The sequence below is a fragment of the Coffea arabica genome, chromosome 8e, assembly GCF_036785885.1.
Source record: "Coffea arabica cultivar ET-39 chromosome 8e, Coffea Arabica ET-39 HiFi, whole genome shotgun sequence".
In the NCBI taxonomy this organism is placed as follows: domain Eukaryota; kingdom Viridiplantae; phylum Streptophyta; class Magnoliopsida; order Gentianales; family Rubiaceae; genus Coffea; species Coffea arabica.
In genome coordinates this window covers 12,526,853-12,540,012 of record NC_092324.1, presented here as the reverse complement: position 1 = coordinate 12,540,012, position 13,160 = coordinate 12,526,853, and the positions used below count along the sequence as shown (strand labels likewise).

The 13,160-nt window shown below is 37.3% G+C and overlaps 1 protein-coding gene across 1 annotated transcript; it reads right to left on the bottom strand.

The window, feature by feature from the left end:
- Positions 1 to 1,894: 1,894 nt before the first annotated feature.
- On the bottom strand, positions 1,895 to 12,098 carry LOC113704529 (disease resistance protein RPM1-like). Its single transcript, XM_027226424.2, has 4 exons — positions 10,515 to 12,098; positions 10,214 to 10,346; positions 7,527 to 8,238; positions 1,895 to 1,988 (listed from the first exon to the last, which is right to left on the bottom strand). Exons 1-4 carry the CDS (start codon positions 12,096 to 12,098, stop codon positions 1,895 to 1,897), a joined length of 2,523 nt encoding a protein of 840 aa, XP_027082225.2.
- Positions 12,099 to 13,160: the final 1,062 nt, after the last annotated feature.

Here is a 13,160-nt window from a genome sequence, read left to right as displayed (position 1 = left end):
ACCCTCAGATAAAACTGTCCCCTCACTCCTTCCACTACAACTTTGCACTTCTTCTGATTTTCCTTCCCTACCTGTTCCTCCCTTCCTTTCACATCCGTAAGCTCCATTTTCCTTTTCCATTTTTTCATAATCACTAGCATCCTTATTGACCTCCATCAATGATTTTCTTCTACTTACATCCTATACCTGCCTTTTCCATCTCTTATTAGCCTTGTGACTCCCTTTTGCCCTCCGTCCTTTTTCTCCAGTTTCTTTTTATCTTCCACTGCCTCATGTACCACCTTACCATCCCGTCTTACCATACTTTCGTTCTTCTCACCATCAATCCACATAACATCAACCATCTCTTCTACTAATTCCACCCCAAACCTGACCTCCATCTGCTCTTTTTGTCCTCTTTCCCCCTAGTATCCTCCTGATCTCTTTTATCCCTCCTTCCATTCTTCGCAGCTCCTTCAGCCCCCTGCTTCATCTCTATTTTTGCCTCTCCCCTAATCCTTCAACTCTCTCCTCCTTCCTTTTTTTCGAATCCATAAGCATCATTTTCCTTTTCCATTTTTTCATAATCACCAGCATCCTTATTGACCTCCATCAATGGTTTTCTTCTACTTACATCCTGTACCTGCCTTTTCCATCTCTTATTAGCCTTGTGACTCCCTTTGCCCTCCGTCCTTTTTCTCCAGTTTCTTTTTATCTTCCACTGCCTCATGTACCACCTTACCATCCCCTCTTACCATACTTTCGTTCTTCTCACCATCAATCCACATAACATCAACCATCTCTTCTACTGTTTCCACCCCAAACCTGACCTCCATCTATGCCTTTTGTCCTCTTTCTCCCTAGTATCCTCTTGATCTCTTTTATCCCCTTTTCTATTCTTCCCAGCTCCCTTATCCCCCTGCTCTCTCTCTATTTTTGCCTTCCCACCTAATCCTTCAACTCTCTCCTCCTCCCTTCTACCCAGAACCTTCTCCCTAGTCCTCTCACCCTCCCCATTATGTCTCACATCCTCCCCCTTATGGAATGCATCTGTGTAAGTTAGCAGCAGTTTGTTGCCATAACTACTGCTATCACTCCTTTCCTGACCTTGAAACTCCTCACTCTCAGCCCTCTTGAACTCCCTCCCAGTCCTATACTTCTTATTAGGACTTCGAGGATAACTAGCTTTCATCCAGTTCCCATATAGAGCCACCCTATCCTTATTAGAACCTTTGCTATTACAGTTCCTCTCATTAGGCCCAATCATACCACAGCAGAAGCAGAAGTCTGGACATTTTTCATATTTAAATTCTATCCATCTCATCATACCAAAGCTCTTAATCATAACCCCTCTCGGTAAAGGAACAGTGAGATCTATTTCCGCAAGAACTTTTATGTGTTTATCATCTTTCCCTCCCCCTTGTGGAATGATCACATCCTCTACTATAGCGAATATGCTCCTTATTTTCCTACCTGCTTCCTTCGTGACCCAATGTAATGGGACATTTCACATCTGGACCCAAATCACAGTTTTACTCAATGCCTCTTCATTCTCCTCCAGTCTAGCTCTCCACTTTAGCAGGACTAAGTGTTGACCATCATATAACCATGACCTCTTGTTCAATATCCATTCCATATCCTTCTCCTTTTCGAAAATAAATTGGAACATGTTGCAACCGATCTCTACCACTCTCAAATTCCTAACCTGAGACCATATACTACCTACAAAACTCTTGATTCCTCCAACATTTGCTTGTTTATCCCCCCAGATTTTCCCAATTAGACTCAGCTTGCACTCCAAGACTCCTTGAGTCAATTCCTCATCATCCAAACTAACTCCATCCCTTTCCCCATTCGATAGTTTGAACCTTCTCAGGACTTCCTCTATACTATCCATAGCTTCTATCCACAGACCTCACTCGGAGATTTCCAGTGAGCCACCGATCCAGTTCAGATCCGAAGCCAGTAGTCTTCCGATGCCTCCAACTAGCTCCCAACACCAGCTGATCCTATCAGAGAAAAAAACAAACAAGCAGAAAAAGAGAACAGAGAGAAACACAAAAATAGGAAGAACGCAAACCTAAAACCAGACAATACTCTACTGATTATCAACTCATACTCATCAAGAAAGTGATTTAGAGAATAGACAGAGTTATCACAACTAGAAGTCTACCGCGAAAATAGAAAGAATGGAGGGAATCTGCAAGTTTCCATTGAAGGAAAGTTATTAAGCTTGGCGCCTAACCCTTTTTTAATTTTTGAAAGTTTCAAGGAAGATCTACACCCACTTAGGGGAACTTTCTCTCTCTAGGACAGAGAGAATTTTCCTCTCATAGTGAGAGACTACAATTGCCGATTAGTTCCAACTAGTCTAGTCGCGAGTATTTATGCTAAGGAGTTCAAATCGTTACTTTGCATAATAATTCAACCTTTGGTTCATGCTAAACAAAGGCAAATTGAAACACATAAACTCATACAAGGAGTAGGATAATTAAGGAAAGGCTGATGGATGCTTGTTCGAGTCGAAGAAGCTGAGGAAAATGCGGATTAACGTGATCCACGACCTGATCCGCCTAGAAATCACCTTGCCGATGGGATCCAGATGGTTGTCCCACTTTCACGTTCTTTGTTCGTTTCTTCTGGAGGGAATCAGGCTATGAATCTAGGCAAGAATCTGGCTATGGATTCCCCTCGTTAGTTTTCTAGTTTTTTTTTTAATGTTTTGTTCCATTTTGCCTAGTTCATTCAAGACTTTGTTTGACTGCTCAATTAATAGCTAATATGAATAAAATGGCCTACTTTTTTGGTATTTGGACGAATAGTTTATTAGATTTAGTGGAACAAGTGACATAATCCTTGTTCGATTTGGATCTGGGTTAGTTTAGAACTTTAGCCTATAAATGGTTCTTATTTTTAGTTGTAATAGGAAGATTTAATAATTAAGATTGAATGTTTTCTCTTGCTTCCTTTGGAAATATTCTTGAATTTATTTTGAGTGTGTCTCGGCGTTTTCAATTTGACTTATCAATCAAAGACCGTGCTTGATTGTTGCGTCTTCTACCTTGTACCAATATTCTTTAATTATTTTTTCGCGTCGGGTTGAGATAATATCAAGGTTTGTGTATTACTGTTCTTGTCGGGTCAAGGTTTCTGTAACTTTAAATTTATCCATAAAATGATTCTGTGGCTTATCTAGATATTGAATTTTGCCATTCTTGATGAGATTCGTATCGCATTATTTTCAAAATATTTGTTAATAACGCATAATACAAGAGTGTTTTTGAATTTTATAAACATGAATTATACCAAGCTAAGGAATCCTTAATCTAGTGATTAAAATCCACATCCTAAAACTTAAAGATCTTGAATTTGAAATCTCCTTTTCCCTTTTGATTCTTGAATCTTACTCCTCCTTTGAAGAAAAAAAAATTAACAAAAAGTATGAAGATAACACGAGGTTTTACTAGCTATGATCAAAAGAAGCTTGAGAAGCAGACATCATACATTTTTCCATCTTTTGCGTAAATGGAGGCACAAGAAAACGATGCACTATAAACGAACTATGTTATCGCCCTTAAATGAAAGAAAAGCTAGTGAGGGCTTGTGGATATCGTTAAGGGTAAGCCCTTTAACAAATGCGTTAGTGAAAGCAATTCTAACAGTAAAGCTAAAAAGTTTTTTTTTTCTGGTATCAAACAAAAGTAAATAATTAGAAATTGGAAAAAAAATGAATCATTAGCTGCATTTGGTTTCCGTCTTTAATTTTGCAAATGTTACTAACAGTTAATTCCTTCTTTGGCCAAAACATTACTTTCCTGAACCGTAGAGCTTTATTTACTTTTTTCTTCCTATTGATTGGAGGGCGGGGGGGTAGGGGTGGGGGAGGAGATGGGGAGGAGGGGCGTTGAATGGGGACTCTGTACATGCTGGGATGTTTCTCATTAAAAGCATATTCATTTAATACATGAAGATATGCTCAAGCTACAGGCGCGTAAAGATTTTATAACGATGGAACGCGGATTGATGCTTGTAACTGTGCTTTCTCAAAAGGAGAAACTTAATACCTGAAGGCGTTAGTACATCAGGCTTAAAGTCATCTAAAGCATCGTAATTTACAGAGATATTCAATTACAGCAATGGTGGGTCATGTTTCATGTATTTTATTATTACTTAAGAAGCAATAAAGCACAAGAGTGACATCTAATTAATTTGTCCTTTTATTTTTTTTATGCATTACAAGACAGAGGAATCAATTCAAGCATGTCTAGGCAAAGAGGGTAAATTATATATAACTCCTCTGTCATTTCATCTATTACCACAGTCTCTGTTTGGATTTAAGAGTTTTCGAAATACTTGTTTTTCATCTACAAATCTATGGTAACACACTTCAAAAATACAATCAAAAAATATTCTTGTATTTCAAATAAAAAATAAAAAATAAAAAAAATATAAATATATCCTATCATGTTTTCTTCTTCCTCCAATCACCACCACCGTCTACCACTCCTCCTCCCTCCTCCACCATCACTATTACCTCCACCGATGAAGGAGAAAGAGAGGAAAAAAGGAGGAAGGGGAGAGAGAAAGGAGGGAAGAGGAGGGAGGAGGAGATGCAGATGGATGGCGGTATAAATTTTTCAAAAAATATATTTTAAATTATAAAAATATCCCAAAATACACCCCAAATATCTCCAAAAACGCCATCAAAAATAGGAGAGGGGAAGAGAGAGGAAAAGGGAGGTGAGAAGGGGTGGTGGTGGGTGGTGCTAAGGTTTTATGCAATTTTAAAAATTCATCATTAAAATTTTAAATCTTAAAATATCCCAAATATATTTTTAAAAATACCCCAAAAACACCATTAAAAACATTTACAGTAAAAATTTTCACATATATTGTTTTAGTAAAATATTTCAAAAACACTCCTAAAAACAGCTAATCCAAACTGAGTCTTAATGTTTTAAAATATTCACTTCACTCTGCTATAGTTTCATGTAAAATGGAAATTTATTGCAAAATGGCTCATGTAACATTGTCAGTTAAAATACTTTTGGTGCCCTTACTTAAATGTTGAATCGAACAACTATCTAACTACTTTGCATAAAATCATAGGGGGAATATGTGGATAAATATAAAAAATATAGGGGTAAAGTGGATATTCATGCAAACCATAGGGGAGCTAAGTAGATATTATGATTCTATCATATGCACTTTTGGAACGCGTTGGTATAATTGCTATGACCGATGGTGTATTCCGTCTGTTTTTTCACTTTACATACCACAAGGGTTTATTTAACTAGTTTAAAACTGTAAGGGGTCATCTGGCATTATGTAAAATTACAAGAGGTTATGTGTATCAACTCCAAGTTCCACAATTACCAAAAATATGGTATATCTTTAAACCAAGGCAAGCCTTCAGGTAGAAATATCATAGTAATACTGAAAATCAAATTTGGATTCTTTTCTTGGGTATTATACAGTGCTTCATTTGATTGAAGATGAATAGCTAATGAGATTGAATAATTGCTTGTGTTATCTTTCTACTTCTAATGCCTTGTCCTTTCATTGGTACTAACATAAAGCTGATGCATGGAAAGTACTAGACTTGAGCTTTCCTATTGATTCGAAGCCATAATTGTTAGGTTTATGAGTAAAGAATTATGTCTCATATTGGTTCGAGAGATAAAGAAAGAGTAGTTAATATGTAAGTAAGGGTCTGAGATCTAATAGTTTAAACTTTTGGATTAGAGTTGGATTCCTGACTTATATATTGGGCTCTTTAGTGAGCTCTGTCGAGTTGCATCTCTCTATCAACTTGGTATCAGAGTTTCGAATTGCGAGACTAGATTACTCATGGGCAAGTGGATTCTTTTCGGAGAGAGTCTACCAAAGAGCTTAATATATATATTGAGAATCTAATTTTGACTGAAAAACTTAACCCATTAAGCCTCAGACCCTTACTTTATATATTAATCGTTCTTTCTCTATCTCTCGAACTAATGTGGGATATAACCTTTTTACTCATGAACCTAATAAATTTTCCCCTTCATGAGTAACCCCACATTAAATCTAAATTTACAAGCCTTTTTTTGAGTCCACTTTAATACTCGACTGAAACTCACCTTATCACCTAAAGTCACCTGTTCTCCCAAACATGGACCCACTCTTCGTCAACATTCAAACTACATTCTGGACCTCTACTAACCCTTGGCTCCTTGATCTAACACCAACCGGACCCCTTGCCAAACTTATGGCGCACCTGGTCCAATACTAACCAAATTCCTTGGCACTTCTGTCTACCATCAAGAAGAGAATTTTCATCAGTCCAATTCCGAGAAGAATCCACTTGCCTATGAGTAGTCCAGTCTCGTAACCTAAAACTCTGATGCCAATTTGACAAGGGAAAACACCTTGAGAGAATCCATCAAAGAACCTAATATGTAAGTTAGGAACCGAACTTTGACCCAAAAAATTAAGTCATTAGGCCTCAGACCCTTACATATATTAACTGTTCTTTCTCTATCTCTCGGACTAATGTGATACATAATCCTTTTACTCATGAACCTTGCAATAATAACTAGACCTGAGCTTTCCTATTTCTCTGTGTTGTTCAAGGACTCTTCCACTTCTAACAGGTTAGTTTGTTATAAAAACAACTTATCCTACGCCATGATCTTTGACAATCCCAAATAACGGGGAGAAGTATTTGCCTTTTAAGAACATTGGTTTTCCTGTCCAACGACTATTATTTGGTTTTTATACTTCTTTGTTGCCTTACAAATATTGACTATGAATATGACTGCATTCATCAACAAATAGTGGTAAGTACTAAACAAAGATTGTGATGTATTATTACACCAGTATTCATCACAAGAAGAAGAAATTATAGCGTGTGACAAAAAAGTTCTCAATTTTAGCAACTTCAATATTGTTGGTTTAAAAATGACCCTCGGTGGATTGGGCATTATAGTGTTAACATTCGATTATGAATTCATAGAAAAAGAAATTGTTTTCATGACTGTAATAAGTGGATTTGTCATATCTTTGACATAATATTAATTCATACATCGCAGTTTGGCATAATTGAAAATAATTTACTTAAAAATATAAATGTGTTCCTTCAAAATTTGTCATAAAAGGACAGATGGATGAGCATAGAGGACTGATACAACCGTTATTTGTCCAAAATTACTATATTATTAATTATTGGAGAAATCAATTTCTAAGTCATACTAGTGTATAAACATAGGCTTCACGTTTTAATTTTGTACCAAAATTTTAGGCTATTGTTTTAGATTGTATATTGAAATTGTGTGCAAGATGCTAATACACTTGCAACCTGCAACCTCTAAATTATTTGCTAAATCAATTAAAGAAAAATAAATAAAAAAAAGAGTGCAATACCGTATATAAACAAGATTATGCAATACAATATTTATACAATAAGATAAAAGACAAAGCAAATTATAAACTTAGAAGTTACAAACAAAAGTGCAAAAAGAAAATAAAAAGAAATAGGAAAGCAGGGCTACTAAGAGAGGAATATTTACATCTTCTTCCCCCATAGCTGGCAATATTTCCATCCCTCATTTGTCAAAAACGCAATTTCAACTTCAGGAATGCGTGCAATTTTTCCATAATGTTCACTATCTTCATTCAGATTATTTAGCTTCTCCATCAGTTGATAACTCAACCCAAGCAAAGCCAGCTTTTGAAGATGGCCCAAGTGTTGAATATCAACTGGTAACTCCTCTAGCAATGGAAGTCTATCCAGACCCAGTTCGTGGAGATTGGGTAATGCATCCTCCTCCACTTTCAGCCATTTTAACTTTTCTAATTTCTGGAGGTGCAAATCCTTTAACTTCAGGAATCCTCCAGCCTTGAAACACAACCCCTCTCCTTGGTAAGATCCACAAAAATGAATAGTAACCAAATTTGGCAAATAGTGGAGGGGTTCAAGCGGATCCTCCTCATCCCTTAAACCGCTCCACTTCAAATATATTCTTACCAAGCTTTGAAGATGTGCTATCCATTTCGCCATCTTTTCTAAGGGGCCATGCAATACTAGCATACGAAGAGATTGGAGAAATGAAGAAGACACTGAAGATGAACGAGACTGTTGTTGTACAAGATTCAGATCCATTACCTCATAATCACCACCATCATTTCTAATTGAAGCAATGTTTAGTAGCTGAAGACTAGTGAGGGTGGCAAGGGAGGAGCAGAGCACCTTTCCATCTTCTCTTCTCAGATTTGAAATCCCTAATCATTTTAATTGAGTCAATGTTCCTGATAGGGTGTTAATTGTTGGTTATTTTATTGTTAATTTTCCCCTTTATCCTTGCCAAATATTGTTTTAATTATTAATATTTACTTATATTTGGTATTGGACTCAATTTCAGGGAATGGAGCAGAAAACTACAAAAATGATGGACTTTTTGGAGATAATGGAGATTTCAAACAACCGGACTCACATGGTGCTACAAAGAGATTGCATTTCCTTTGCTGATTAGGAGATTGGAGTCCTACAAGTAATAGGCAACAAAACAAGAAGGAAAGCCTCGGTTGGTGCAGGAAGTTTTGGGAGGACTTTTGCTCTCAATTGTGCGGGGACCACGGAGAAAAGAAAGGCATTAGTCTATTATTTAGAAAGAAACGTACAGAGGCTAGGAGTCCTACTATCAATAGGAAACAAGAAGGAATTCGAAGGGTCCCATCTTTTGGATTCTTTTCTCTTCTTATTAGGTTAGAAGACTAGTCACGGGGGAGAGATGGAAGGAGAGGCTGAATAGCCGCAGGACTGAGTTTTTTACTTTCGACAGTATCATGTTGGGAATTCCCTCAACAATGAAGAACTGAATTCTTATTTTCTAGTCAAGGGGACAATTGACGATTTGGTTCGACAATTACTGTGAGATCGAATCTGTTTTAATTATTTTCTTCATTTATTGGTATTTATATGTTCCTTGATTTTAATTGCTATGGCCTTGTGTATGATTGATTAGTGCGCAATAATTAATTATTCATATAGGCTATTTTTGCTAAATAAGGGTAATTGAATCCGTAATTGTTCGTTATCTCTACCTCAGTAGCAACTGGCGTAATTGGGTTTATACCAGGGGAGCATATAATCTATCTTAAACAAACCCTCGTAGCGTGTTTGTTGGTTAGGATTGGGCCTTTTTAATTATTAATGCAATCTAGGAATTAAATCCTACGGTCGTACCTAGGGTTATTTTTGGGTTAGAGAAATAGCTAACGGTCGTACCTTAGCTATCGAGAAATTAAGGAAGGGTTGGTTGTTTATCGCGTGCATGACAGCTATAACTAATCTATTACTAAATGTTGGAATTATTTCTGCATCAATGATCAGTGCATGAACCATTTCTTAAGTGTACCATTGGCTAGAGCTTCTCTTAATTATTTCTTTGAATTAATTACTTCCTGCATTTAATTTGTTTAATTGGCATTTAATCTCAAAACCCTCTATACTTTGAACTCTAGAAGAAACGAATTATCCCCAATCCCTGTGGATTCGACCCTGTTTATCACTATCTACAGAAATTATATTTTATTTAAGCAGGTATTTATTATTGCACAGGTTTGACGCCCTGTCAGTTCCTATCTCTTTAACTGTTACGGATCCGCTGCTGGCATCTATAGTATCTAGTGTTTGTAGGGCAGAAAGCCCTCCCAATTTTGATGGAGATTTAATCCCATGAAATCCATAACTTTCACGCGAAAAATCAACATTTTCGTATACTATAAGATGCTCAAGCTTTTGTAGCTTCAGGATTTCCATGGGTAATTCCTTGACTTGAGTTTCACCCAAATCCAAATACTCCAAATTTCAAAGCTTTCCTATGAATTTTGGGACTGCTTTAACTCCTGTCCTATATAGGTTCAGATACCCGAGATGATACAAGCATGGTTCGCCATATCGGCCGATACCGATACGTATCGGCCGAGTCGTATCTGGAACGGAAGGGGCCGGTACGATACCGATCCCCGAATCACGGATATCACCATATCCGCGACGACTCGCTCTGACTCGGCCGATATTGACCGATTCGAATCGGTGATACATGATATCGGTCCATATATCCGAGTCAACTCGGAGTCGACTCCGATATTTTTTTAAATTGTGTCTTTTTCACTATTTTCTAATTTTAGTAATTTTTTCAAAATTTTTGGAAATTTTAATGTGTTATAATGTTCATATCATCCGATATTCAACCGATATGCCGCGACGGATGTGAAACAACTGAGACCGCGATGCGACCGCGACCCGCGATGGCGAACCATGGATACAAGTTGAAAATCTCATTTGGGATTTCCTCCAGTGTCTCTTCATCACTCAAATCCAAAACCTTTAACAATCTGCTACTCTTTAAAGCTTTAGATAACAAGGCTCTGGATACTAGTGGATTCATGCATTCAATTGTAATAAAGGATCAAAGGTGGTTAAGGCAATAATATTGGCTTTCTTGGTGCTGCTCGGTGTTGTTGCTGCTGCTATGGACTACCAAACGGCGTACCTTCTCAGATGACCACCTTGTGCACTGTCCAGATGTAATTGTGATCATATATTGTTCCCTTGACTTGGAAAGAACAACTTCTCGCACTAGGTCATGGATTCGACATGTGTAAGGGATTCCTTCATAAAAACTTTTAGTCACTTGAATTAGACTCCTATTGACAAGTTCTCTGAGGTAATTGAAGCCTACATCTGTCATTGTCATTCCTTCTGTCTTTCCTACAAATCCTTCAGCTGACCATAATTGAACAAGTCTATGACAACGTATTTCAAAATCCTCTGGGTAAATGCTTAAATACAACAAACAGGTCTTAAGATGGCAAGGTAGATCAATGTAACTGAGAGAAAGTATCTTTCTGACCCTGTCCAGCATACCAGCGCCTTCCAATTCACCCACTAGGCTGCGTCGAACCATCTCCCATTCCTCTGCAATAGTCAAGTCTTTCAAAACCAAAAGCCCACTGATTGCAACAATCGCAAGGGGCAATCCCTGACATTTCCCCAATATACCTTTGGCAACATCTGTTAGATGGGCAGGACAACCATTTCCTTTGAAGATCTTGTTGCAAAATAGGGTCCATGAATCCTCGAAAGACAGGGGAACCATTCTGAAGACATAATCCTGAGATTGGGTGCAAGATGCAAAGGCTACATCGGCTTTTCGTGTTGTTAACATGACACGATTGCCATAGCCATTCTTGGGTAGTGTAATTCTGATTGCATTCCAAAATTCCGTATCCCATACATCATCAAACACAATTGCATACCTTCCAGCTTGTTGAAGAAAATCTTTAACAAATTGTTTCAGCTGAATTGCAGTCATTGCCTCAATCGATTCTGGAACTGGTTTCTTCAATTCATTGTGTAACTGCCGAGCCAAGTCTTTGTGGAGTTCTTGGAAGTTGCATGTTTGAGAGACAGTTACGAAGGCACGAACTGGGAAATGCCTTCTAACATCTAAATCTTCATGGACTTTTTTAACTAATGTAGTTTTACCGAGACCTCCCATGCCAACCACTGAAACAACTTTGAGCTGGGAATCATCGCCCTCGAATAGTTGAGAAATCAGCTGTTGTTTGGGGTTATCAATGCCAACTAGTTCAGCTTCTTCCACGAGAAGTGCATCATCCCTGCTATAGCGCCATGTTGTGTTGTTAACAGCAGCAAGAGACTCGGCCGCTTGGATAGTAACACCGAACTCTGATTGGTATCTCCGATGCCCTTCAGAAATATTCTTTACTCTGGCCTTGATGCTTTGTAGTTGCTCAGCAACATTATGACGAGCTCGCAATGTCTTTATGGAGTTGAAAATTGTCCGAACAGAGCCATGGAAGCCTGTTGCTGGATGGCGAGCAAAGAGAGCCATGAATTCATCAAGAACATCTTCAATGTCATAAGCGGCTTCTCGTACTTGCTTGATCCATTCTTGGAGCCTGGGATCTGCACCTTCTTCCTTTGTTTCTGCCACTCTCAGGAATGCTCTCATGTGCCCCAACTCATCCCCGATGAATTCAACCTCATGTCCCTCTTCACGCAGGAGAATTGAGAGCTGATTTAACACAGAAGACAGAATTGTTAGTGCCATTTTCAGTCTTTCTCTTTAGCATAAAGAATGTTAAGAAAGGGAAGAAAGAAGAGTTGGTTCTAGGTTCTCAAGCTTATGAATTTTGATATATGGTTCAGTACCATTTATCAACAAATCAAAGCCGTGTTCAGATCAGTGAATAGAAATTGATGTGGGGCTGAACTCGCAAGTCTTTGATTCTCCCAAGACTTTCCACTTTCCATACATATTCACGTGTGAATCCGTCCTTTTGCGCATTTACTTGTGCAAGGATAGCTAATTTGTGGGACACTTATGTTACACGTCATTGTGATGACTCTAGAAGAATATTTAATTTTTTTTTATTGTTCCTTATACATGCTCTACAATTACTTATTTATCTTAAATACATTACATTACAAAACATGCCACAAGATGGAGGCTAGTATGCATTGAAGTTCCAGGTAAAAACCTTTTGCAGCAAATTCAAGGGAGTAAAAGAGTGGATGTGTGGCTTGCTACCTGATAAATGATATCCATGAATTGAGTACTATGTTTTACAAATGCTTCTTTTGTCTAGGAAAATCGAATAGGAATGATTTTAGTTGGTTATTTAGTGCTTAAGCATTGAGTCATTATCCTGATGTAGACTGGGTTAATCCCAACCTACTGTGCTAAATGCCCATTGTAAAGTATCGAGCAATTGCTTGCTTGCTTCTATATAGTTTTAATCAATCAATACAATCCTATCGTTTCGATCAAAACAAAAAAGAATAATACAAAAGTTTTTCTAAGTAATATTCTATCCATGCAATCCCAACAAAAAAAAAAAGAATTCTTGTATTGGCTTTTGTTGAATATATTTTGAGTGATAGGCTAAGAAAGCAGTAGTTCAATAGATTGAGGCTTCATTTGGATTAGTTGTTTTTGGAGGTATTTTTGAAAAATTTTATTATAACAGTGTATATGACAAATTTTTACTATAAATATTTTTTGAAATATTTGATATTATCGTATGAATGAGATGTTTTTTGAATTATTTTTATTTATGTATTACTGTAGCATTCTATTTGAAAATTTATTTTTAAAAAAATGGCCAATTCA